General features: G+C 36.7%; 1 protein-coding gene across 1 annotated transcript in view; it reads right to left on the reverse strand.

Moving 5' to 3' along the window:
• FBN2 (fibrillin 2) overlaps positions 1-27,814 on the reverse strand; it is a 266,741-nt gene that overhangs the window by 181,581 nt on the left and 57,346 nt on the right. The window contains exons 6-7 of the mRNA XM_058277993.2: positions 14,564-14,761; positions 2,315-2,440 (exon numbers count right to left, since the gene is read on the reverse strand). Coding sequence (XP_058133976.1) covers positions 2,315-2,440; positions 14,564-14,761 — 324 coding nt within the window. The remainder of the gene's footprint in view (positions 1-2,314; positions 2,441-14,563; positions 14,762-27,814) is intronic.

The raw sequence follows: 27,814 nt of genomic DNA on the forward strand, positions 1-27,814 counted from the left end.
ATTTGATCTTTTATATAAAGGAACACTATTACCCAAAAGAAATTGATAATAGCCCCTTTTAAGACAATTCCAACTAGGTATGATTTATACACAAAGCTAAGGCTTCATAAAACCTTTAGTTTTCAAATTCTAATCACTACTTCTAATTCTTCTATTCCCCATCAATCCCTAATATTAAATCACATAATTTTTTTCTGGGCAATGATCAAATGGGTTTGGCTGCTGGGCCAGGAAATAAGGAAAGAGACTACTAATTCAGGGCTCTGGGTGGTGCCTCCATTACATCAATAGCCCCCTTTCCTAAGGAACATAGACAAGTGGTGAATAAATAGTTACACTGTCTTTCCCCAAACTCTGGCTTGGCTCTGTATGTTGCTTTGAGGAAATGTGATGTGCAGATCATTTCATTGCATTTCATTTTCACATAAGAAGAAATGCATTGTTTGATGTATAACTGAAATGTCACCACCACTATAATCAGTCATTGGCTGTGACTTCTCACCTATTATCAATAATCATGTCTTTGTTCCTAAGTATACCACCATTGGATCTAGTTTAGATATTATTCCAGAAGTGAAAAGTGAAGGGGAGTAACAAAAGGATGAACAAAAAGTCAGGAGTGAAAAATAGAAAAGGTACCAGGGAAAGAGCTGCATGACCCAGACTTCCTGAGGATTCCAGGCTTTCTGGTCCAATTCCTGTGCTGATTCAGATAGTTTCCCATCTTCCAATTATTGTTCTCAACCTTTCTGCTATAGGCAGACTTTGGCTAACAACATTTTTATTTACATAAACATAAACCACTTGGGCCTTCCTGCTAACAGTTTCAGAGATGATTTATTTGGTCCTTAAAATAGTCAAGTACATTTGCAGATGACTATAAATGAATGAGGATGTACAGAAGATACACTTAAAAAAATGACATAGGATGAGGATGATGCATGTCTCAGCGGTTTATGGTTACTGGCATTGAAACAACAGTATATGTACCACACTCTACATCCTATCTAAGAATATAGTTCACATTCTTTTTTACTTTCTATATTTAGCTGTACTTTTTGCTTTTTCCCCATTTTCTATTTTACAGAAAGATACAATTTTTAAAACCATCCACTCAAAATAACCCCAAATACTGCCTTTTGGAAAGGGAAATAACAAATAGACTTAATCATACCCATCTTAAGATGGATTTTAGTTCTTGAAGGTAAGTGGGTCTAAATGAACTTCTGATAATTCTTTTGTTCACAGGAAGAAATGGTAACATATGCTTGCTACTTTCACATAATACGCTACCAGTTAAGACCATACGAGGCATGTGGGGTAAGTTCAGAATCACGGCATTTCACATATACATTTTTTGACCTCAGAAAAGCTAAGCTGGCAAAACAAATCTCAAGAATAAAGTTTTTAAAACTCTGAGTTCATGAGAATGTTTATGTCACAAAAAAGAGAACTAGAATAGTTTTAGTCTATTGTCTTTTGAAAAAGTAAAGAAATAAATTGATTTAAGTTAAATAAAAACTGAAAAGATAAAAATCGCACTTCAATACTACTACATTTTTTCAAATACACATGTTCACTGAAGTTACACACACACAGAAGTTTTGTGCATTTCATAAAAATGATAAAGCCTTCGATAATAGATAAACGAATTTATTCTATTTGACGAATGTTGAAATTTATATTCCAGTCTTATAACTCAAATCTCATATTGCAGAAAATTATTAGCTTTTATTCTGAATATATTTATTTGAGCAGGATATTCTTTCACAAGATACAGAAATAATTTATTTGGTCCTTAAAATAGTCAAGCACATCCACCCTGAGCCACTGTGCTTGCTTCTTAATTCGGTGGTTCGTGAAGCAACAACAGTCAATAAAACTATTAAGATATTTTGCTCTGTAATACATGACATGGTGCTAATTACTATCACATCATTTACATACAACACTGTATTTCACTTGGACTTCTCTCTACCCCAATTTTAGTTTTTCATATAATTTTATAAGTAAAATAAAAAACTACATTATTGAGAAAAATTTAAAGGGCTAGATCACTCCCATTCTTACTACACAATAGTAATGAGATAACAAACCAGATGCAAAATGCAAACTGAATCTTTCCAAATCAAAACCCTGAAGGCTCTAAGACACAAATCAAAATGGAACTGCTATTAGGTTATACCTACAATTTCATAATGAAATAAAGTGCTATAATTGAGATTAATATTCTTTAAAATTCAAAATGAAGTCATGTTTTTCTTGGATTAAAAAGCAGCATATTTGGCCTGTCTCCCAAAATAAAGACAATTACCTTCACATTTCTGAGTAGCTTCACTCTGCTTGTGACCAGCTGGGCATCTGCATTCAAAGGAACCCACTGTGTTGATGCAGTTTCCTCCCTGGCATATTCCAGGAATAGCTTGGCATTCATCGACATCTGCAAGAAGAAAACATTTTGAACATAGATGTGATTAACTTTCAGACTATATATTTACATTTGTTTGAGGTGTAGAAGAAAATTCAGTTGCTCTCAAGAGTTTGGGGCTAGGGGAGTTCGGACCCCTTTGTTTGCATATACCTTATGTAAATAGCATGTTATCGAGCTCATTTTGCTGTTGTTTCATTTGGAATTCTGCTTTAAGATCCATCCACACTGTTTAGTGGGAAGCCAGCAAGTTGCTTCGGTTTACTGCAAAACACTCCTTGTGTTTCATGCTCCCGATGAAGGGGCCCGACCTGACCTCCAACTTCCCACCACCTCAGTGAACGATACAATGAACAGTGCCGTGGATCTCTTAATGGACTTGAATGGCTGCATGGACTCTGTCCTTTTGCTGGAAACTCACAGCAGAAATGCTAAATCGTGGGGTATGTATATAGTGAAAATGAACGAATAGTGCCTGGTGGTCCTCCAAAATGCCTGCAGCAGTCCTCACACATACCAGAAGAATGCCACGAATACTCTACACACCTCCACTGTTCGTGGCAATTCCTGTGTTTCCTCTTCCCTGCCCATACATGGTAGGACTATCCAATATCCTAACTTCCGTGAGCACATTAATCATAAAGGGATATTAATTATTATTTTAGTTTCCATTTCTCTAATTACTCTTCACTATGATTGTTAGTTTTTTATTTCCTCACCTGAAAGCTGTCTACTATTGAGATCCCGAAATATTGTTATACTGGGGTTATTCTCTTCTTATTCTAAATGTAAAATCTTTTCAGGCTTAGGCATTACATTTACCTTCTTCATCCTTTACTTTCATCCAATGAGGAACAGAATTCCTTAATACTGACATTATGAAATTCATAAAGTATGATACAGACTTTTTTCAGATGAATAAAAGCTGAGAAAATACAAGAGATGTTAAAGGAAGTTCTTCAGGCAAAAGAAATATGAGAGGGAAATTTGAATAGACACAAAAAATGAAGAGCATTAGAAATAGTAAACATGTTGATTTGCATAAATATATTTTTCTTATTCTTAATAATCTTAAAATGTAATTGATTGTTGAAGATAATAATAATGTATTTTGGAGGTTCTAACATACAGAGGAGTAAAAAGTAGAACAAGAATAGCATTGAGGATGGAAGGGGGAAACAGAAGAACACTGTGATAAGTTTAAAATGTATAGACAAACAGTAAAAATGAAACACACTTATAATCAAAGTGTGGAAATTAAAATAATACTAAAATATACTGAATTAATTTAATACAGGCATGAAAAGAGAAAAAAGGAAAAAAGAATAGGTAGGACTGATAACAAACAGCAATGTATAGAATCAAACCCAATTAACACTGATGGTTACATGAAATGCAAATGGCATAAACAACTCAATTAAAAAGGCGGAGAGTGTCAGACTGGATTTTAAAAAAGCAAGACCCTATTTTACACTGTCTACAAGAAACCCAGGGAAACAGACTTGGCCCAGTGGTTAGGGCGTCCATCTACCACATGGGAGGTCCATGGTTCAAACCCCGGACCTTCTTGACCCGTGTGGAGCTGGCCCATGTGCAGTGCTGATGCGGGCAAGGAGTGCCCTGCCACGTAGGGGTGTCCCCCGTGTAGGGGAGCCCCACGTGCAAGGAGTGCGCCCCGTCAGGAGAGCCACCCAGCGCGAAAGAAAAGTGCAGCCTGCCCAGGAATGGCGCCGCCCACACTTCCCGTGCTGCTGACGACAAAAGAAGCGGACAAAGAAACAAGATGCAGCAAACAGACACAGAGAACAGACAACCGGGGGAGGGGGAGGGGAATGAAAGGAAAGGGAAAGGAAAGGGAAAGGAAAGGGGAAAGGGAAAGGAAAGGAAAGGAAAGGAAAGGAAAGAGGAAAGGAAAGGGGAAAGGAAAGGGGAAAGGAAAGGGGAAAGGGGAAAGGGGAAAGGGGAAAGGGGAAAGGGGAAAGGGGAAAGGGGAAAGGGGAAAGGGGAAAGGAAAGGAAAGAAACCCAAAGGAGCGAATGTGGCTCAGGCAGTGGGGCACTTGTCTCTCACACGGAAGGTACTGGGTTCAGTTCCCGATGCATCCTAAAGAATACAAACAAACAATGAGTAGACAAAGCAAAAACAAGGAGCAGACAATGAGAAAAAACAATGAACAAAGAGCAAAAACAATAAGGAGACAACAAGCAAGGCAACAAGCAAATGAGCAGACAGCTAGCAAAAAAAAAAAGCAGGGAGAAGATATAGCTCAAACGGTTGGGCACCCACCTCCCACATGAGCTGTCCCAGGTTCAGTTTCTGATGCTTCCTAAAAGAGAAGAAACAAGCAGACAACGAGCAAAAAAACATGAGCAAACAGACAAGGAAGCCATCGGGGGGGCGGGGGAGGGTGTTGGTAGAAGAAACATGCTTACCTGCTTTGACACAGATAGGTTAAAAGCAAAAAGATGAAAAAAATGTATCATACACTCATTAATCAAAAGAAAGCTGAGTAGCAATGCTAATTTTAGGCAAAGTATTCATCAGAACAAGGAATATTACTGTGAATAAAGATGGAAATTCCATAATGATAAACAGTCAAATTCATTGAGAGGGCATAAGTAATATTAAATGCATATGCACTGTTTATAGAAAATTTGTAATAAAAATGACAGAACTGAAAGGAGAAATAGACAAATCCACAATTTTAGTTGGAAATTTCCATACTCCTCCAAGCAACTGATAAAAATTGATAAAACAGAAAAAGAGAGACAATAGAGATCATCAGTAGATCAAAAACCTGGCTCTCTGGAATTATCAGTACAACTGAAGACCTCTATCAAAACAAATCAAGGAAAAAAAGAGAGATTACATGAATTACTAATATAAAAAATGTGACATCACTATAAATTCTACAGAGATTAATGGAATCATAAGGTAAAACTTTTAAACAATATAAAGTTATTATAAAGATAAATTCAACAATTAAAATGAAGTGTAAAAATTCCTTAAGACAAATATTAAGACTCACTGACAACACCTGTATCTATGAAAGTAATTTAATTCATACTTAAAAAACCTTCACAAAAAGAAAATTTCAGGCCCTGGGAGATTTACTGTCATCTGTCAACACTTGTATCTATGAAAGTAATTTAATTCATACTTAAAAACCTTCACAAAAAGAAAACCTCGGGCCCTGGTAGATTTATTGTTGAATTATGTCAAATATTTAAGGACAAAATGATACAGGTTTTACACAAATTCTTCCAAAAAAGAAGAGGGAACACTTCTCTATTGAAATAGTCCAATATTACCCTGACACCAAAGGTAGACAGATATTATGAGAACATAAAACCTTATTAATACACTAAAGAAAACATGATCAACTCAATACATATAGAAAAAGCAAGTGTCAGAATTAAACACCCATTCATGATAAGAATGAAAAAGAAAAACAAACAAAAATCCTCAGTGAATCAGAAATACAAGGGCATGGTCCCCTACCTGATAAAGCGATTCTACCAAAAAACTACAGAAAACTTACAATAGTACAAGAGTGGATTTGGAATAAAAATCCTTTGCTTTGTTTTTGAATCTGTCACTTTATAGCTACACAAATTTGCCTTAATTTCTTTCTCTGTAAGAAGTAATAGTCCCGAATTCAATAGGTTGTTATGACAGATAAAGCATATATAAAATATAATTACTATATAAACAAACAAATTTGTCATAATCAATCTCCCTTGCATTAGCAGTCTATAAAATTATGACAGTACAAAGTATTTTTATTATGCTAAAATGAAATAAAATTTCATGGTCTTATTAAAGAACATCTGATCCAAACAAAAATCAGCTAAAACAAAATAAATGTCAAGAAGTTTACATATATATATTGAATAGTTTAGCTCATAACATTTCAAACTACATTATTTTAAAGTGTTCTACATTCCCACCCTCATTACAGTATGGTATAAAATATCCCTGGAAACCTAATTTCCTGGCAGATAAATCAGAGAATGAATTTCACAGTATAAGTTGAAAAATGAGGCCAAACTTGTAAATCCCTCAATACTATTCATAAAGTCTTAGACTACATATTTAGTAGATTCGATGATTTTCAAAGGGAAGAAGCAATCCTATATTATAGGACTTGTTCTATAATTGCCTAACAAAGTATTTTCTTAAAAGGAAAAAGAAAACCTTTATTTTTTAAATATCATAGGCTACCCAGCTGTAAAGACTCTATTTTAAATACAAGTAGTATTTGAAATAAAAGAGGAAGTTTTAAAAAAGTATTATAGATATAATCATTTTAGACCTAAAAGCATATATTAAGTGCTTTCAATAAAAAGATAAAGAGCAAGTCTCAAATCTTTAAACAATGCAAAAGTTTCTACATCTTCAAAGTTTTAGCATAAGCAATTACAAATGTCTGATTAATTTTCTACTGTCCCAGATTGTACAGGTATATTTTGGTTCATTCCTCCAATTCAGGCACAAACTTATTTATTTAAATTTTGAATCACTTCAAAATCATATGTAAGGATTTTAAAGCAATAAACTTAAATCTTTTGAAATTTAAACCTTAATCATTTCAGTCAATATCTATAAAGGTTATAAATAATGCAATAAAGCAATAATAACCCTAGTTTACAAATCCATTTGTTCTCCAACTTCTCCAAGTAAACTTGCCCTAAAAGATTAAATTTATTTTATGAAATAAATTAGTATTAGATGGTATATTGTTTTTAGTCCACTTCCAAACATGGAAAAATATGTACAGTGGTACAGGCATATAAAAAGGTTTCATTTCATTTATTTCTGTGGGAAAATAAGGACCAATTTTTATTACTACAGTTAATTGTGTGTTCCTTAACTTTGCCTCTTAGCAACCTAGATCCATTTTTATAACTGATGTTTTTATTTCTATATTTCATAAATATTCACATACATACTTTTATTTCAATAAAAACGAATGTCAGCATTTAAGTAGCACAATTGAAGAATAGGTCTGTCTGTATATGTAATCTGAGAATTTCAGGGTAACTTGGCAACCATCCAATATGGTTTGATATTAACCAGATACATATTCATGTGAAAAGCAAAAAATCAGCTGTTGAACAAATGATCATCACGACAAACAAATATTGATAACTTATTACATGTAGGAGTCAGTTTGTGATAAAGGTAGAATACAGAATGGTTATGTCTCTATCTTCATAATCTTAACAAATGTCAACATGATTTATCCAGTTGTTAAAGTGAGAAAATTAGAAGATAAACTTGGCTTCTCCCTGTCACTTATTTTACATCATTCCATCAGCGGCTAGTGTTTACTTTTCAAATACATCTCAAATTTGTCCGCCTGCCACTACTTTAATCTCAGCCTCCATCATATATTGCCAGAACTATAGTATGAACCTTCTAACTGGTTTCTTTGCTTCAACTCTGGCCCCCCTAAAATTTACAGAGCAACTAAAATAATCCTGTTGAAATGTAAATCAAATCAAGCCTCATATCATTAACTTAGAAGTTTTTAGACACTGTTTTCTGGTATGATAGGTTGCTTTACAGATATCTGAGACAAGATGGAATATTCCCTTTGAAAAAATTTGCTTATTCTGCACATATGCTCATGAGATGAGATTCTCATTATCTTCTCTCTTTATTGCAGTCCTGTGCCTTCCAATCTGAAGATTAAAGCCTTTATTTTAGAAAAGTTTTCTTTTTTAACCTTTACACATATATTTGTTACATTCGTCAGCTCTCCATAGTCTGACTTTACTATGTACCAGTTTCTCAATAACCACTATATTCTGTTCTCTTTCATTTTCATTTGTGATTTACTCAAGCTCCCTGTCTTACTGATTTCTCCTTTTCAGTTGTTTCTACATTTTTTATATATTATTTGTTTTCAATTAGGCAAAGCTTTAAGTCTCTCTTATATTTCTTTCTTGAGTATTACCAATTCACTTTTTCTTTCATCTGTCTTTTTTATTATTTATTAAAGAAGTTGTGGGTTTACAAAACAATCATGCATAAAATACCAGATTCCCATATACCACCCTATTGTAACACCCTGCATTGGTATGGTACATTTGTTACAAAACTGACAGAAACACATTTTTACTATTGTATTGTTAACTATAGTCCATGGTTTAACTTACGGCTCATAGTCTGTGCTGTGCAGTTCCATGGATTTATTTTTTTATTTGATTGTCTTTGCTTAACTCTTATAATTCTCCTTTGAGTTCCTTTTAAAAGAAGGACCATATTTTTATTAATTTCTTTGACTTAAGAAAGAAGTATTGGGAAGCGGACTTGGCCCAGTGGTTAGGGTGTCCGTCTACCACACAGGAGGTCCGTGGTTCAAACCCTGGGCCTCCTGGACTCGTGTGGAGCTGGCCCATGTGCAGTGCTGATGTGCGCAAGGAGTGCCCTGCCACGCAGGGGTGTCCCCCACGTAGGGGAGTCTCACGCGCTAGGAGTGCACCCTGTAAGGAGAGCCGTCCAGTGCGAAAAAAGTGCAGCCTGCCCAGGAATGGTGCCGCACACAGGGAGAGGTGACACAACAAGATGACGCAACAAAAAAGAAACACAGATTCCCATGCCGCTGACAACAACAGAAGCGGACAAAGAAGACGATGCAGCAAATAGACACAGAGAACAGACAACGAGGGCGGGGGAGGGGGGTTGGGAGGGGGTGGGGGGTAAGGGGAGAGAAATAAATAAATAAATAAATAAATAAATAAATAAATAAATAAATAAATAAATAAAATCTTTAAAAAAAAGAAAGAAGCATTTGAACTTGCATTTATTTGGGTAATTCCTTGTTGCATGTCTTTCATAAAGCTTTGTCTTATGTTCTTTTTCTCTCAATTTTTTTTTAGTTTTTATGTAGAATACTTATTAAGTCTTTTTTTTCATAATTACTCATCCTTAAATTTCCTCTAAAGCACAGAGTTCGGGACGATGGAGCCAAGAGGAAATGGGTGAGTTTGAAAACTTTTATTGGGCATAGTGTCTGAAACAGTTTTCCACCAAATTCCTGGGAATCAGCATTCAGCTTTCAGATAATAATGTGGCTCCCATCTTCTGTCTTTTTAAGTTATACATACACAGGGAAGAAGGCTCTATGATGAAGGAGGCAAAGATTGGGGTGATGTGCCTACAAACCAAGGAGCACCAGGACAGCTGGCTAACACCAGAGGCTACAAGAGGCAAGGAAGGAGTCTCCCCTACCAGTCTCAGAAGGAGGATGAATTCACCATCACCTGGCTTTCAAAGTTCTTGCCTCCAGAACTGTCAGAAAACAAATTTCTATAGTTTTAAGCCATCCAGTTTGTGATATTTTGTTATGGAAGCCCTAGGAAACCAATAGATTTTGACTCGGAATTGTTCCTCGCTCTTCCCTTTCCTTCCCTTGTGTTGTCTCAGAGCTGTCTCTGGGCCGGACAGCTGTGTGGAGGATACCAGAAATGGCATATCTCTAGGGTCTCTCCTTCTGCTCTCATCGCTCTGTTACTGTTAGGTTTCAATCTAGGTCTCTTACAGAGGCATTTTCCTGGTCGCCAACAGAAACCCACAGCCCTCACTCTGCTTTTACTCGGTTCAACCAATGAATAGCCTTTTGGATGCTGATCCTCAGAGAAAATGCTCATGGTCCCAATGACTTCCCTACAACTGCATGTGTTCATCACTTATCATCTGGGGTGGCAGAATTTTATTTTAGAATACCTTTGCTCTCTTACTCATGTTCATGTTAGTTTTTGTTGTGTTAGAAGGGGAATAAGGTAAACATGTCTTTATCCTGCTATCTTTAAGCAGAAGTTTCTATAACTTCTTTTTTTCCTAAAGATTTTTGTTTGTTTGTTTGTTTGTTTCTCTCCCCTTCCACCCCCAATTGTCTGCTTTCTGTGTCCATTTGCTGTGTGTTCTTCTGTGACCGCTTCTATCCTTATCAGCGGCACCGGAAATCTGTGTTTCTTTTTGTTGTGTCATCTTGTTGTGTCAGCTCTCTGTGTGTGCAGCGCCACTCCTGGGCAGGCTGGACTTTTCTTTCGTGCTGGGTGGCTCTCCTTACGGGGCACACTCCTTGCGAGTGGGGTTCCCCTATGCAGGGGACACCCCTGCATGGCATGGCACTCCTTGCACGCATCAGCACTGCACATGGGCTAGCTCCATATGGGTCAAGGAGGCCCAGGGTTTGAACTGCAGACCTTCCATGTGGTAGGCGGATGCACTATCCATTGGGCCAAGTCCACTTCCCTCTATAACATTTTAAGTAAATGTTTTTGGATTGCATAGGAACAGGTTGTGTTGGCACATCATGAATTAAAGTTGAACTTTGTTATGATCCAGTAATCCTGATCAATGTAAAATCCAAGATCAATTAATTTGGGCTGTAACTATCTTTAATAATTTATTGCAATCAATTAACTAGATAACTGGGCAAACTTCCTTTTCATTTGTGCTATGCAGACGACCTAGAAATAACTTTTTACTCTGGGCCTCATCCTCTCTGTCTACAACTGAAGAACTAACCATGTTTGCCTGGTTTTAACTGCTCTTAAACTCTTTACTTTTTTCAATCTGCAGTCAGAGTAAAGGAACCACCTATTTCTTCACATTAACAACATATGGAATAAACATACACCAGCATTTGGTTTGCAGGCACTGATTTAGGATTTGTACTGCTATTTCTTTATTCAAGTCCTTGTCTTGTACTCTTGCTAGATAACTAAGTTTCCCAAGAGCCTGACTTTGCCCTATGTGTCTGCATTCCTTTCATGTGGCCTGGAACAGAACAGAGGCTCAGTATCAGTTTGCCACTGCTGCGAATGAGAAAGCAAGAGACTGAATTTAATAAGCAAACTTTTTATGTCCTACTTTTCAAGACAGATGAGGTTTGAGATGCTACACATAGTGCAAAAGCCTAATTCCTAAATATCAAAAACATAAATTAAGAATTGTGTACAATTTAATATAGTTTTACATTTTTAAAGTGGAAACTGTTAATTTGAACACCTAAAAGACCCAAAAGACCCAAAGCAAAGTACTAATCTCAAATAATAGATTACTTCTAACCAGAGAAGATTCCTAAGACTGGAAAGATTAAAGATTAAGCTATCTATAAGAAAATAAAAAAATACAGCATATACATGTGGTAGTTTATAACATATGTAAAGTTTATAAATATTCTTCTTAAGTCTTTAATTCACTAGTTTTATGGTAGCTTAAATTTTAAGGTTCATATTTAGTTAAAGATGGTATTTTAATGTTAAATAAAATAGAAGAAAGTACAAGACTAAACATGAATTAGAGTCAGACATAGGACAAGAACTCTGACAACTCTCAATGTTGCCAAGGACTATGTGGCCACCCTCTAATTTTATACTTCACAGCACCCAAGGAATGCACACCTTTACAACACTGCTTATTTAAGTCCAGAATGTCTTCATAGCAACAATTAAAAATAATAAATATTACCGATTCACTAGCAATTTAATTTTTAAAAAGTAACATTTTAATTTTGAGTTGACCCTGGTTTTTCAAGAAGTTATCCTGTTTGTTTCAGATCACATAGATAATTAATTCCATCAGTCAGCTACAGGATGCATTATGTTCTGAACTTCAGAAATATCCTCCACTGGCTTATGTGAAGTATGTTTTAGAACCAATATTAAGTTATTTACAGTTATCATCTAAACAGCTGAAATTTATTTTTTAGCTGTATACAACTTTTCAATTTTCCTATGAAAAAAAGATCACTATTATTAAAAAGTATGACATGTATCTTCTGTGTTTTATGTTATTTTTTTCATGTCCCATGTCTTCCAAATTAATTTGGCACAAGTATTTGGGAAACAGTCTGGGAATTTAAAAGGAAAAATGAAATCACAGTAGTCTTAAAATAGCTTCAACAGAGGATTAGGATTTAATTGAGAACTTTCTGACTATGCCATGATTTTGAAATAAAGCAGATCTTATTTAACTTGCTTTTCCAGACACTTTAACCACGTGGCAAATTTCATTATGCAACAGTTGCTGTACTAATTCATTAGATTTTTGGGCAAATGGAGCCCAACACTAATCTTTGCTGTATGAACAAAATCAAATAAATAAACCTTCAGACACTACTAAATACCCAGGACATTCAAAAAGTTAGAGATTAGATGATACATTTATTAACTGTTTTCTGAAAAATGAAGCCTCTCTGGCAAAATATCAAAACAAAAACTGTAAGTATAAACACAGAAGATGAGCAGAGTGTGTGATTTGGGATGTTTTGATTGAATTAAGGGCTTTTCTCAGCTTGAGCTGCTTCTATGAACTAGTGGTGTTTGGATGTATTTTAATCTTTATTCCATTTATTAATACAAAAGATATTTACTGGGCATCTATTACATGCAAGGCACTCTTTTAGATGCCTCAAGGACATTCCTGTCCTCATAGTGCTTATATTCTAACTGGGGAAGAGTAAAAACAATAAAGATAATTAGTAACCAAGTCTTTAAGGAGATGATAAGTGCTAAGAAAAAAGAAAAAAGATCTATATAGTAAATAATATGCTAATACATAATAATAATATGCTAATACAGTCTTCTATAGAAAAATTGTTGTTTTATCAAGAACTCTATATAATCGGACTGGTATTCCTGTGAAAGATAAAGAATTTTATCCTCCAAAGTAAACAACGATTAAAAATGGCATTTAACCCAATATTCATCATTAAGGCAATATCTTGACCTGTGATAAGTACTAATCCCAAGAGACAAAATACTCAAAAAATCAATCTAAGTTCACAAGTGACATGGCTTTTTTTATGTGATTAAATATAAATTTGTTAATGATGTGTTACTAGGTCGTTCCCTAGGAATCCCTATAGTTCTACTCGAAAAAGGTTAAATATAAACCATATTTTAAATATTACCTATCATAAAATATAAAACTACTACAAAAATCTTTAGAGGCTGCTCTTAGGAATACACTTAATAAATTATGCAGAGAACTAGCATTTTATAAATCAATGAATTGAAGCTGTGCGCAGGCTCTGCAAACCACAATCCGCATTAGGATTTGAGGACACCAGACTGACTTTCTACACTATATCCTATCTGTGGGACAGGGAGATTGGTCTCTGCCTCAGACACTGGTTACAGCACTGCCATCAGTATGAAAGACTTCAGATCTAATTTTATATACAATTTAATTATAACCAATAAACCTAACTGTCCATGTGACAAATATGAGTAATAACATTTTTGTGAATACCCAAGTAATTTGTTTTCCTGTGATCCTATGAGTATATAACTTGGGAAATGCCCTCTGAGAACACATTAGAAAGCAGGCTGACAAGCTCTGAAAATGAACATAATACATAAAACAACACAGAAGTAATCAAACAAGGTAAAAACTGTGGTAGCTGTAAAATAAATTGAAACCATTAACCAGTAAATATGCAACAATTTCAGGAACTTGGGCTGCAGTCCACTGTTGTAGTAGCCTCATGACCCCAGTCTGGCCCTGATACATAACCATGTCATGGATGTGGTTGGGGAATTCCATGAGATTATCTGGAGACAAGACCACAACCAAGCCAGGTTACAAACTCCAAAGTAACTGCAGTAGTAGACACAGCTCACTCTTTGTCTCTGAAGACACTATCAATAACATTACAGGGTTATGACAGAGGCTCCCTTTTCCTGTTTTCTGAGCTCAGGTTCTCCTCATTTGTGTAAGAGTAGAAGAGAGAGAAAACATTTTACCTGGGTTATTGGCATGGGTGTTACTGAGTGGGCACGGTGGGGCTGGGGGTGGGGCTAGTGGGATCTGGATAAACAGACAGTGGTTCATTCTCTGATTACATTAAGCATTTCAAACTGTGTTTTTCTATTTTCAAATTATCTCTGTCTTTTCTCCCCCATTAATGTCAAGAGTTATACGTAATAATTAAATAGGTGGTAAAAGATAAACTATCTTGCATGAGGCTTAGTATTGAGGCCCCTTTTGAGATGGGAACTGTGCTAAAACCTACCATCCCCAGTGCCAGATACCACGGATCCAGTTACGAGAGACCTGACAGGCCAGTGACTGTCCTGCCTGACTCTGCACCTACGTGACTGCACATTGACTCACCTTGGCAAGCTCCAGTGCGGATGTTGGGGATGAAGCCCCGTCTGCATGGCTGAGGCTGGGCTGGACACATCTCACAGGGGTGGCCCCAGGCCCGTCCAATCGTGGCACAGCACAGGGTCTTCGTGCAGACAATGCCTGTCAGCTGCCCCTGGCACATCTGGTTGTTGACCTGTGTGAAACACGGGCCTGTCCTGTAATCTGGAATGTGAAAGAATAAGGAGAGACGGGTTTTATGATCTTACACCAATCTTATTCCCGTGCCTCCAAATGCATAAAACAGACTGTTTCTTCTGATCAAAGTGCCTAAAGACAAAAGGCCAGAAAGTTTCATTTTGAAAATTCATAATTTTTCAATCATGAGAAGCACATTAAAACACTTCAATGTATTCTATACTAGAGATTGTAAATGAGTGGTTCACAGGCTGTATCTGGGACACAGATGTGTTCTTGGCCTGCACAAGGTTTTAAAAGAATTTAAATTAATAGCCAACATTTTAAAATTGGGAAAATTTCTCATGAAATTTGTATTTCAGGATTTTTGGAAAAGTTGGAAACTCTGGCCATGCTGGGTCCACCTTGCTGCATGCCAACGACGGAATGAAGTGTGTCCTATCCAGCACATCTCTGCCCCAGCTCCTCTTAACTCACAAGCCCTCTTTGCTCAGCAGTAGACACTGCCCAGCCCCTACAGGCATCTGCTTTTATGACCCCTCTTTACCTCGCAAAATTTTTCTTTTCTGGCTAGATGGAAGGGTTCAAAAAATCAAAAAGAAGTAAAAAATATATACTCATTCTATATCAAATATTTGGTCAGTCTAGACAGTCTATAAATATTTAGTTCTAGCAATCAAATTTCTGTCTGTGCCAGTCTAATTCTCTGGGTAGGTCAGTTAGGAAGACAGTCCTAAGGACATCTCTCTCCATGGATCCTTTACAGATGGTTTAATATTATGTGACCTTGTTTTCTAGTGGATGACACTACCATTGCCCAGCTCTGTTATGATAGTAAAAAAACATTATGTAATGTATGTCACATACGATAGGTAGGCATATTCTTCTTTGAATACTGGGTCCAGTCATCCATTTAGACTCTTGCATCTCAAAGAGCCTTGAACAAGCAGCATCTGTATCTCCTGGGAGCTTGTTAGAATTGCAGATTCTCAGGCCCCATCCCCAAGACCCACTGGCATTGTAACAAGATACTCAGAAGATCTGCATGCACCTTAAAGTTCAATAAGAACTTATTTAGACTACAGGCAACTTGGAAACTAGTGCTAAGTGTTTTTATTCTATCCTTCTCCCTGGTATAATTTATTGCAGTGAACCCCCTTGGAGGCTCAGTGTACATTCCTTTAAGCAGGACTAAATCATGACTGAATAGTTTTTAATTTGAGTTTTGCTATTGTTCTTTAATGAGACAGGAAGTCAGACGAAGGTCAGTTTCCTGAGGATTGAGCCATTCAGTAATTCCCATTTGCTATAAGATTAAAACAGAAGTATGTGAAAAAGATTTCTACCCCCTTTCACATAGAATGTATACTCACACTTGTACTAACTTTTGGAAAGGCAAGAAGACAGTCAGACTTTCGTGGTAAGCCCTAACACAAATGACATAATGCCATTTGAAAGGGGAAAGCTAGAACAGGTCTAATTTTCATGAGAAGCAAACAAAACAATCTCACATTCAAATGAGAAAAAGTCAATAACGTTGGTAAAAATTGTTACTGGAGAAAATATACATTGGATATCATTTAAAATTCAAAATGCCAATTCAGGAGAGCTTAGGCATCATGTAGGTGTTGAAGTTGTGTCAAAAATATAACATAAAACCACAAAACATATATTTTTTAATGAAGAATGACGTTTTTTCATACAGAGGAAAAGAACATTTTAAAAGTTAATATAAAGAAACAAAATCTAGAAAGGTAAATTTTTTGGCAAGCTAGTTTAACATTCTGTTACTCTACAGATGAACTTCAACAAAAATAGCTCATTTTAATCCCCTGCATAAGAACGACAGATGTGCTGGCTACAAATCACGTTTTTGAAAAAGACAATCTTTGGAGTATACGTGTAAATATGTCAACCTTGTAAATAAGCATAATTCCCATGCACAAACTGCCAGGTCATAAATTTTCAAACCTATTCTATTGTTCTTCAGAACATACATAGTTTGGCATTTTATGTAAATATTACACTCACAGTAAATTATATCAGGTTTTGAGCAAGTAGGAAAAAGTTTGTTTTCAAAAATATAAAATACTTATTTTTTTTATAAATGTATGCTTACATTCTGTACGATATTCAGGTTTCCCAGAGAAAAGCCTGCATAGCCTCCCCTTAAACCCATTCTTAAGTGAACCAACTCATCAGGAAGTTCATTCTTTCTTCAAAATCCATCTCCTTCTTAAAGATTATGTCTTCTTATTCTGGTCTCTTTGCAGCAGAGGGATATCTAGCTAAGAACAGCTTTTTATCCTCTGCAAATGTCATTTCCTGTCAAGGGCGCTAATTAAGCCACCCCCAGATTTCCCGCAGAGAAGTCAGGAACAGGTTGACCATTTGTTTCCTTTGCTTACATTCTGCTCCTTCGACAAACTGTGCTGAATCTCTTTTCTGATGACAATTTGCTTTCTGGTTGATTACTTTAAAATTTAAACCTTCAATGCTACCAACTCACTCAAGAAATACTAACGTGTAAAGTAGGAACAAATACTGGATATTGGAAAGGGATTTAAAGTTGGGGAGTAAATTAAAACATACTGTCACAAAGTCTTATATTTTAATTACAGACAAAAGAATTCGGAAAGACCTTAATTAATTGTTATTGACATTGCATTCTCTTCATAAAAGTTTATACAGGAGTCATGCATCCTGGGGAAAATATTATTATATACCTCACTAAACCATTCATAGTCAAGGAAGTAACTTCAGTGCCCTAGCAAAGTATAAATAAAGAGAACTGCTTATCTATAGGTATGCTAGAAATAGAGGATTAGAAACAGATACTTTCCTCACTACACAAACAAGAAAATTTTGGTAAAAACTGGCCTGTGAAATATAAATATCATTATTTTGACTTTTTGATATCTAAGTACAATATAACATCTTAATTTTGTTCTATATAATTTCACTTTTAATCACATTAGAAAATTCGTGCAATCAACAAGCCCAACAAAAAACTTTAGCCGCTCATTCCTGGTTTTTTTTCCAAAATATTTTGTGGAAGTATAATTTCCATACTGTAAATCCACCTGTTTTAAAGTACAAATCAGTGATTTTGAGTTGTGCAACCATCATTACAATTGTTTTAGAACATTTTCATCATCCGCAAAAGACCCAGCCCCAGGCAACCACTAATCTACTTTCTGTCACTATAAAGTTGCCTTTTCTGGATAACTCATATAAATGGAATCATATAATACCTGGTCTTCTGTGTCTGGCTTCTGTGGATGGCTAGGGCTCATCCACGCTGCTAATATGTAACAGTACTTCAATTCTATTTATTGCTGAATAGTATATTCCATTGTATGGCTAGACTACATTTACTCATATGTTAATAAGTCAATGGACATTTGGATTGTTTCCCTTTTTTGAATATTATAAATAATGCTGCTACAATATTTTTGTGCAGGTCTTTGTGTGGATATACGTTTTTCTTTCTCTGTGCTAGTTGCTAAGAGTAGAATTGCTGGCTTGTATGGTAAATTTATGTTTAACTTTAAAAGAAACTGCCAAACTGTTTTCTAAAATGGCTGCAACATTTTACATTCCTACCAGCAATGTATGAGGGTTCCAGTTTCTCTACATTCTTCCCGACATTTGTTATTTTCTGACGTTTTGATTATAGTCTATGTTAGCATTTTACTTAAAATAAAATAAATACAACTGTTTTCATTTGGGGATTTCACTGTAATTTTACAGGTCCTTTTAATATAACTGGAATGCTAAATAATGTTAGAAAACTGGAGTTGAACATCATTATTTAGAGAAAAAATAAATTTTTAAAATTTTAACAATTCCTTAAATATAATATAATACACTTGGTAAAATTAAAACCATACATAAGGAAATAAAATTAAAAATAAATTCTCATCCTACTTTCAGACCTGTAATCCTTCTCCCTAAGTGAAAACACAATTAGCAGTTTCTTATATGATCATGATTTTTAAAATTTATACAAATGTGATTATTTATATACAGTGTTCTGACTCTTGATTTTTATTTATATAAAAGTTTGAGTCATTCAAACGAGTTCATTAGGTGACTTTATATCTTGGGTATTATTCTAGGCCCTGGGGATATAACAGTGAGAGAGAAAGAAGGAGGAAAGGAGAGAGAAGGTAGAAAGAGAAGGAGAAAGGTCTTAGCCAAGGTCCTTGACCCTTTAGTTTAGTCACAGTTTGCTGGGGAAAAAAGACAAGGTCAAAGAAGCAGAAAGTTCAAAGGCTCTATAAAGAGGGGTAGGGGAAGCAAGGTGCATCCAGGGCAGTGGCTGATGTACAGGAGAGGATCTTGGTGGAAGATGCTGCTGGGACAACTGGGAGGCGATGCTCCCCGCAGAGCCTTCTGGACCATGTTACAGATTTGGATTTTCTAAAGAAAATGGAGAGACACAATTCTTTTAGGCTTGGAGTAACAGGATTATATGTGCATTTTGAAAAGGTAACTGTGCGTACTGTGAGTCGAACAGATTAAAGGGGGTAAGAGACATCTTTGAGAAAGCTAATAATGGAGATAGGAGAGGAATCGCCAGAGCGGCAACTGCAGAGGTGAGGAGGGGCTGAAATTCAACAGATTAATGGATGAATGTGGTGATGTGATTAAACACAGAGGATGAGAAAGAAGGCATCAAAGGTAAGTGCAGGTTTTTAGTTCAAGGAGGATGGGTAGTGGTGACATTTCCTGAGATAGAGACAATGGAAGACAATCAGTGTTTTAGGTTTGTTTTCCAAAATGCTATGTTTGATGTTCAAATGGAGATATCTAGTGACAGTTATAGAACTCAGAGTGAACCAGCAGATTGGAGGTCCATGTTTATGAGTCATCTTAGGTAGTTTTTAAATTAACTGCTGTGGATAAAAATCCCTTGGGGTATGAGAATATAGCTAAAAGAGAAATGGAAAGAGAGAGAGAGAGAGAGAAACAGGCCTCAGAGTCTTATGGAATTACAGCATTTTAGTGCTGGGGTAGAGGAAGATAAACCTGATGAGAAAAGAGGAAGTGGCTAGCCAGAAAGATGGAAGAAAGCCCAGGAGAGTGTGGTGTCATAGGACGAAGGAAGAGTATATTGGAGATGTTTCATTCACTAAGTACGAAAATGGGACAAACGTTACGTAAAGGCCACATAAGGAGCCTACAACTATCTGCTGTGCTTACTAGAACAATGATTTTTATAAGCTGGACTTAAAAGCTCAAAGAATAACTAGGGTTTTGAAACTATTTTAATAAACCAAGATTGAATTTTAAAAACCAAAATAAACTGTGAGTCTTTTTTGTACAGAGAATCACTGTAGAGGGCACTAAAAAATCCACATGCAACACTGCCCAGCCCCCTTGTGATTGATATATATGTTGTTTACAGTTGTTTACAAGTGCAGTAAGTGCAGGATGCACATCCTTGTACATACTTATTGGTGACATACTTTGGCAAGTTTTTCTCTAAGATAAATTCCTAGCACTGGAATTGCTGGGTGAAATGTCTAGTTTGAAAAATATTGCAGATTTGCTCTCTGTGAAGATGTAGCACCAATTAACACTCCATCTGCTTCTTTAGCCTCTCTCTAACACTGAGTAGAGGCAAACAGCTTAAGTTGTATTTATTTAATGACTGAGAAATGGTATCTAATTGTTATACTTGAATTATGACAGGAATTCATTGTCCCCACTTACTGAAAATCAAAGGAATAATCAAGAGTTAATTTTCAATCTGTGAAAATTTTGCAGTTACTCTGTGCACTTTGCAGTTACTCTATCAAACTAATAACACCTTTTATCTTGAAGTGCTAAAAGATTTTTGCCATTTTTACAAATGAAGAAATTAAAAGTGTTAAGTGATATGTGGAGAATCAAGGAGCTAGAAAAAAGTGAAACTGAGATTTAACTTTGAGATCCACCTCACTCCAAAGTGCTTACATCCTTTTACCCTGACACCATGCATACTCAGGCTTATTAAGAATTAGACATGGAAGACCTTCATTCTGAGCTTTGCATTCTCTTAACAGACCAATTCACCACCCCACAGAAACTCCCCTCTCCAAGTATAATCTCCTAGTTCCCAAGAAGCAAACCCAGCTTTGCTTTACTTTTGATTTCTCCTAAAGAGAAATCATGTTATATTAGAGAGAAGTTCCTAGCCATGTTATAGTAGCCATGTTATACTAGAGAGAAGTTCTCTCCCTGTGTTAAACGAGAGAGAAGTTCTCTCCCTGTGAGTTGAAAGAACATTAAAGACATTTGTTGGCAAAAAAGCACATGAAAAAATGTTCCAAATCTCTAGCTATCAGGGAAATGCAAATCAAAACTACAATGAGATACCATCTTACACCCATAAGATTGGCAACTATGAAAAAAACAGAAGAATACAAGTGCTGGAGAGGATGTGAAGGAAGGGGAACACTCATCCACTGCTGGTGGGAATGCAGAAGGATCCAACCGTTCTGGAGGACAGTATGGCGGTTTCTCAAAAAACTAGCCATAGATTTGCCATATGACCCAGCAATACCACTGCTGGGTATATACCCAGCAGAACTGAAAACAAGGACACAAACAGATATATGTACACCAATGTTCATAGCAGCATTGTTCACTATTGCCAAAAGTTGGAATCAACCCAAATGCCCATCAACAGATGAGTGGATCAATAAAATGTGGTATATACACACAATGGAATACTACTCGGCTATAAGAACAAACACACTACAAACACATGTGATAACATGGATGAATCTTGAGAACCTTATGTTGAGTGAAGCAACCCAGACATTGAAGGACAAATACTACATGACCTCAATGATATGAAATAAACAAGCTGCCTTAGATAGCAAGAGACTGAACGATAGGCTTACAGGAAATCGGAGGGTGGAGGAAGGATATGAGCTGATGTCTGCAGGGGTGGAATTTAAGACGAGATGGTGGTAAGTATGAACACAAAGAAGAGATAAAAGGGGGGCAAGGGGTTGCCTTTGGTTGGGGCTTTGGGGGTTTGAGGGTGGCTGGGGAGGGACGGATGGGTAACATTGCCCAAAAGTGGGGGGAGGGTGGGGTAGCATACGAACACAGGAGAGGGTCAGGTGTTGGTGGAGAGTAAAATGCCGAGAAAATCATATCAAAATATAATAAAGAGGGTTATCTGTTTAGAATGCTCGGAGGGGGGGTCTGATGCAGGACGGGCTCCTGGGGAATGTCTAAATGCTCATTCTGCCAGAGTGGGTGTCACCATGGGGTAGAAACCCAAGTAGTGAGAGTGGGGGTGGACCCACATCCTGGGGAGGACTAATGCCACCAAATAGAGGGAACTGTATCCCTCGAGAGAAAGGGTGGCTCCCAGGGCATTGGGGCAGTTGAGCAAGTTAGGTCCTGAACACTATTCCATCTATCTCTGGAAGTGGCTCCTCAGGAAACGGAGGTTGGCTGTCACTGTGGGCACCAAGGTGGAAGGGAAAATGGACGTTAAATGTGTGGAACCAAGGTAAATGGGGGATAAGAGAGGAGTTTCTTGAGAGTACACAAGGATGGATATAAAACATGTAATATTACACCATAACATATAGGAGATGACAGACTGATAATGTAAACCATAATGTAAAACATAGGATAACTAAGAATGTAAAGAACTGTATATCCTAAAGTATGCACCATAATGTAAGCACAGATGTCACCTTGTTAGAAAGCTAATGTCTCAGACTCTGTACATCACGTTAAGTAAATATGATATGAATAGGGTGTAAGAGTATCGCTGTGGAAGGAAAAAGGTTTTGTGGTGGATGTATGGGAGTGCTGTATATTATATATATGCATTGCTGTGGTCTAGGACTCCTGTGAAGAGAAGCTGAATAATTAGGGGGGGAAAAAAAAAAAAAGATATGATGTAGAATTTTTTCAAGTCAACATTCTTTATCTAAGTTCTTTATCTAACTTTATCCAAGTTCTTTATCTAACCTTTAAATCCATCGCTATATGCCATTCCCTAGTAAGGGACCATGACATTATATTGGGCTTCAAATTTCAGGGAGTTCTGGATCACAGAGTGTTTCAACAATGGCAATGGAGGGATACTGGTATGGGATACCAATGACAGGTAATATATGGCTGACAGGGAGCTGTACAGAACATATGTCCAGGGTGCATGGTAATGTTTGGATATACTCATAGTGGCAACAATTAAAAACCACAGCAGGGGGGGCACTGGGTTTCTGGCCAATGGTGTTCTGTCATGGTCCCTAGGGGAGCAGCAATAGTCTCCCAGGTACAGCGGCGGGGACCGGGAGCTCAACAGTGAGCCCCTGATGCTAATGACTATGCTTGTGAGCTGATAAGCCTAAAATAAGAACAAGGCCTAGAGCAACATTGTGCCTGGGAATTTCCTCCTTTCAGCCTTCATGTTACTCAAATGTGGCCAGTCTCGAAGCCAAACTCAGCATGTAAATGCAATGCCTTCCCCCCAGCGTGGGACATGACACCCGGGGATGAGCCTCCCTGGCAACGAGGGACCACTATCAACTACCAACTGATGATGCAACTGGAAAATGACCTTATACGGAAGGTTCAATGTGGATCAGCAGAATATCCCTGTCTACATAAAATAACATGACTTTAAAATGCTGTTTGACCTAAAGTAAGGGGGAAATGGAAAAGAGAAATGAGTTTATATGGCTACGAGTTTCTAAAAAAGAGTCTGGAGGCTGGCAGAAGGATTGCCCTCATGCACAACTGAGCAGAGTCAGAGAGACAGATAAAGCAGATACAACCCCCAGATATCGGTTCCTTCGAGGGCTAAAGAGACCCATGGGAGTTATGGTCATGGCCGATGGGGTTAACTACCAGGTCAGATGGCCCCTTTTTGGAAGTGGTGTTTATGTGTGATGAATCTGGACTCAGATGGGATCTTCCTTCATAAGACTTTCATGCTAAGGTGATGGAGGTGCAGTTAATGTTGGGGTTTAAGATATATTTAGCGGATTTGAATCTCTGGACTGACAATGTGATAGCCAGGCCCTGAGCCTCAACAGACTCCAGCACCTACAATCTGATCTATTGGACTTACCACACTCAGCTAAGATGGAGTTGAAGAAGGACAACCACCACACCATGGAGCCTAGAGTGATTACAACTGAAAGTGGGAGGATTGCATCCAACATCCATGTGGAATCTGAGCCTCCTCTTGACATAGAGGTGCAATGGACACAACCAATCCAATGTCCACATAGAAGAGGTGGCATTGGATTGGGAAAAGTGGACATGGTGGCTGATGGGTATGGGGAAAGGCAGGAAGAGATGAGAGGTGGAGGCGTCTTTGGGACATGGAGCTGCCCTGGATGGTGCTTCAGAGGCAATCACCGGACATTGTAAATCCTCACAGGGCCCACTGGATGGAATGGAGGAGAGTATGGGCCATGATGTGGACCATTGACTATGAGGTGCAGAGGTGACCAAAGATGTACTTACCAAATCCAATGGATGTGTCATGATGATGGGAACGAGTGTTACTGGGGGGGGGGGGGGGAGAGGTGGGGTGGGGGGGTGGGGTTGAATGGGACCTCACATATATATTTTTAATGTAATATTATTACAAAATCAATAAAAAAAAAAGACATTTGCATCTGCAAATAGATGAGTAATTATTTTAATTGCCACTGCATTTCACTTCTAACATAAAACCATTATTTAATATTTCAGTGGAGCATTGACTCTGTAAAAGAAGGACCCCTTTCACCATTCTCTACAGTCTTTCAAAGCAAAGGCTTCTGCTGACATCAAAGAGTACTCTAAGAATTAACAGGCAGCAAAGATAATTATGTGCTGGCCAATGATGCAAACAAAATTGCTATCTTTGATGTCACATTTCATAAGGATGAAGGCCATTAAAAATGTGGTCCTAAAATTCACGGCCTATGAACTTAAAATGTACACTCCCCAAGAACAAAACCAATTAACTTACTTTGAGAACAACAAAAAATTCTGAAGATTAAAACTACTAAGATATTTAAGCAGATATTCTCTTTTGAAAAACAATGTTAAAGAGTCAAAAAAAATTTTTGTCATGAGTTAATAAGGGGGGCAGAGAATGTGAATGATTAACACAAAAGATGCAAGTCAAATTTTGAAAAATTGCCAAATTTTATGGTACCTAAGAAAAACCTAGAGTATAATTAAGTAGGTCTGAATCTATTTCAGGGAAAAGTGATTTGTACTCACAAAATATTTGTCATTTTGTAATAAGCAGAAGCAGAATCAATGGAAACCAAGTGCATAAACATTTCTCACATATACTCATATATGAACTCACAAGATTAGATTTTGTTGGCTATAAATAAAATGTTACACAATTTTCTAATAATCTTTTTGTTATAATATGGATTCAATGTACTAATTTCTTATTGAAATTTCTGCCCAAACCAACTCCTCCTGAGTCATATGGTTAGCCAAGTACATGCTATTGAGTCAAACAAACCTAATAAAATCACATCCTTCCCAGGAAACATGACAAATTACATGATGGGAAAATAAAAACCCTGCTCTAAGAGTCTGCCCTGATGTTACTTCCAGTATAACATTTAACTAGATGGCCTGGCATTTCTCCTGAGGATAGAGCAAAGACAATGGGATTCATTTTGGGGGTTTTCCTTTTTTGGGAATTTTAAGGAAACACTGAAGAGCTATGAAGAAAAGCATATATTATAAAGCCTTGTAAGAGGGTCCAGACAGCATACATAAATAGATCCACTGAACTTGCAAAGGGAAGACCCTGCCCCCACCCTTGCTGCAGGAAGCACAGGACTGACAGCCTGATACTACTAGGACTGGTAGTTCAGGGTGGTAGTCTACACTGGTGAAGTAAATCATCTCTGCCCTTGGGGATGTAGCCTCATACCTGTTACTTATTGTTTGAGTTTCTTAGTCTGCTCCAAGCAAGTACCATGGTAGCTATTGGTTTAAACAAAGGGAATGATTAGTTTACAGTTTTCAGGAATGAAAATGTCCAAATAAAGGCGATGCTTTCTTCCCGAAGACAAGCTGCCAGCGATCCTAGGCTCCTCTGCCACATGGCAAGGCACATGGCAGTGCCTTCTGGTCTCTTCCTTCTCTTCTGGTTTCCATTTCAGCTTCTTGTTTCCACGGCTTGTATTTTCCCATCAGTATAAAGGATTTCAGTAAGAGGATTAAGACCCATCCTGCTTGAGGGTTTAACTAAAGTTAAACTGAAGTTAACTGAAGTTGAACTGAAGTTTAACTGAAGTCGCCTCATCAAAGGGTCTTAATTCCAGTGGGTTCACACCCATGGGAACGGATAAGGTTAAGAACATGTTTTCATGGAGTAGATACAGCTTCAAACCACCACACTTATACACTGGCACCAGGAGAGGCTTGAGAGCAAAGAGAGTTCCCTACCAGCTCCCAGCAGCAAAATCCCAGTATTATGGTATCAGCTCAGAAAAAATTAAAATGACCATATCTTACACAGTCTATAAGTTAGTAATTGCTAGAAAAAACAATATAGCTTGACAGGTTATTGGTACTGAAGAAACCCACTCCACGAATCCATAAATAAAAATTAAAAGATTAAAGTCTTTTTTTTTTTTTTATTCAGGAAAGTAAGCACCTTCCATACTAAGACTCAGCAGAACTGAAAAAAGAAATGGTCATTGCTTTAAGCTAAATTAGTTGTCTAGAATATCAAATGGAAGATAGCTCACAACAAAGCAAAATTTCTAAGTAATGATTATCATAAGTAAAACATGAGATTTAAAGATGCAGTCTAGAGACCTATATGTGAATAATATGAATTCCAAAACATCATTTTAAAAACCAGATAAGTAATAAAGAAATAATAGAAAAAATTTCTGATCTTAAAATTTAAAAAGCCTTGCTTACATCTTCAAATTAAAGTGACTCATGATGAACTAGACAGGAATAATGTGAAAGAGATACACTAAGAGTCTCATGAAATTTCTGAAATCTAAGAAATTTCTTATCTAAAGGGACAAATATCTTTCCACTTCCAGTAAAAAAGAACAGACTACCTACAAGGAAAATGAACTAGACTAGCATTCGTTTTCTTATTTGTAGATGGAAAATTAAAACAATGAAACAAAATTTGCAAATCAATTTATATTTCTATGAAAGGGTTCTTAAAACATAAGAGCCAAATGATAAGAAATAAGAAAATACGCTGGAATAACCTTAGGATTTGAGGCACGGGGGAAGTATTTTCTATTGTGAGGACTTGGAAAAAAATTATTCCTAAAATCCCAGTTTATGACAAGGAGGAATGTTAAATATCTCAGGGTGAGAGGAAAAGGTAACAACAGTAGAAAAATTGTAAGAGAGGAACAGAGGTTTCAATGTAATGGGGAAAAATCGGAAGGTAGGTAACCACTAGTTTAATAAAAAACATGGTTGAACTTCTCAATTACAGGAAGGAGGGTGGTAGAAATAGAAGGAAATATAATTGATTAATCAAAAAATGATAAAGTAAAAAGGGAAAAGCAATAAAATATAATGACTTATATACATAAAGTGGTGAAAAGGAAACCAATACAGAAATCACAACATAGGTGAGTAAGCTTCATTTTCAAACAAACAAAAAAGACATTTATAGATCTGATTAACAAAACAAAATTCAGCTAATACCTGTTATATAATAAAAACATCAGTATGAAATGACAAAGAAAAGCTTGAAATAAATGAAGGGCAAAGAAAAATCAGGGAAAATATAAATTAAATACAGCAAAAATTGCAATAATAAATATCGGATAAAGTGGAAATCAAAGACAAAAGCATAAACTGAGTCAAAAAAGAATACTATATAAAAATTACAATCTACTAAGAGGATATAAAATGTATACAGTAAAAACTAGTGAAATAATGAGCACAAACTTCTGAAATACAAGGAGAAATTAGTTATAAAACTGATCTTTTCAAACTGGACAGAGCAAGTGGACAAAAAATAAATAACATAACAAAAAAAAGCTTGCTTTAATAGAGGGATACACAACTTTGTATCATATGAACAGAGAATGTATATTCTTC

This window comes from Dasypus novemcinctus, chromosome 2 (genome assembly GCF_030445035.2).
Source record: "Dasypus novemcinctus isolate mDasNov1 chromosome 2, mDasNov1.1.hap2, whole genome shotgun sequence".
Taxonomy (NCBI): domain Eukaryota; kingdom Metazoa; phylum Chordata; class Mammalia; order Cingulata; family Dasypodidae; genus Dasypus; species Dasypus novemcinctus.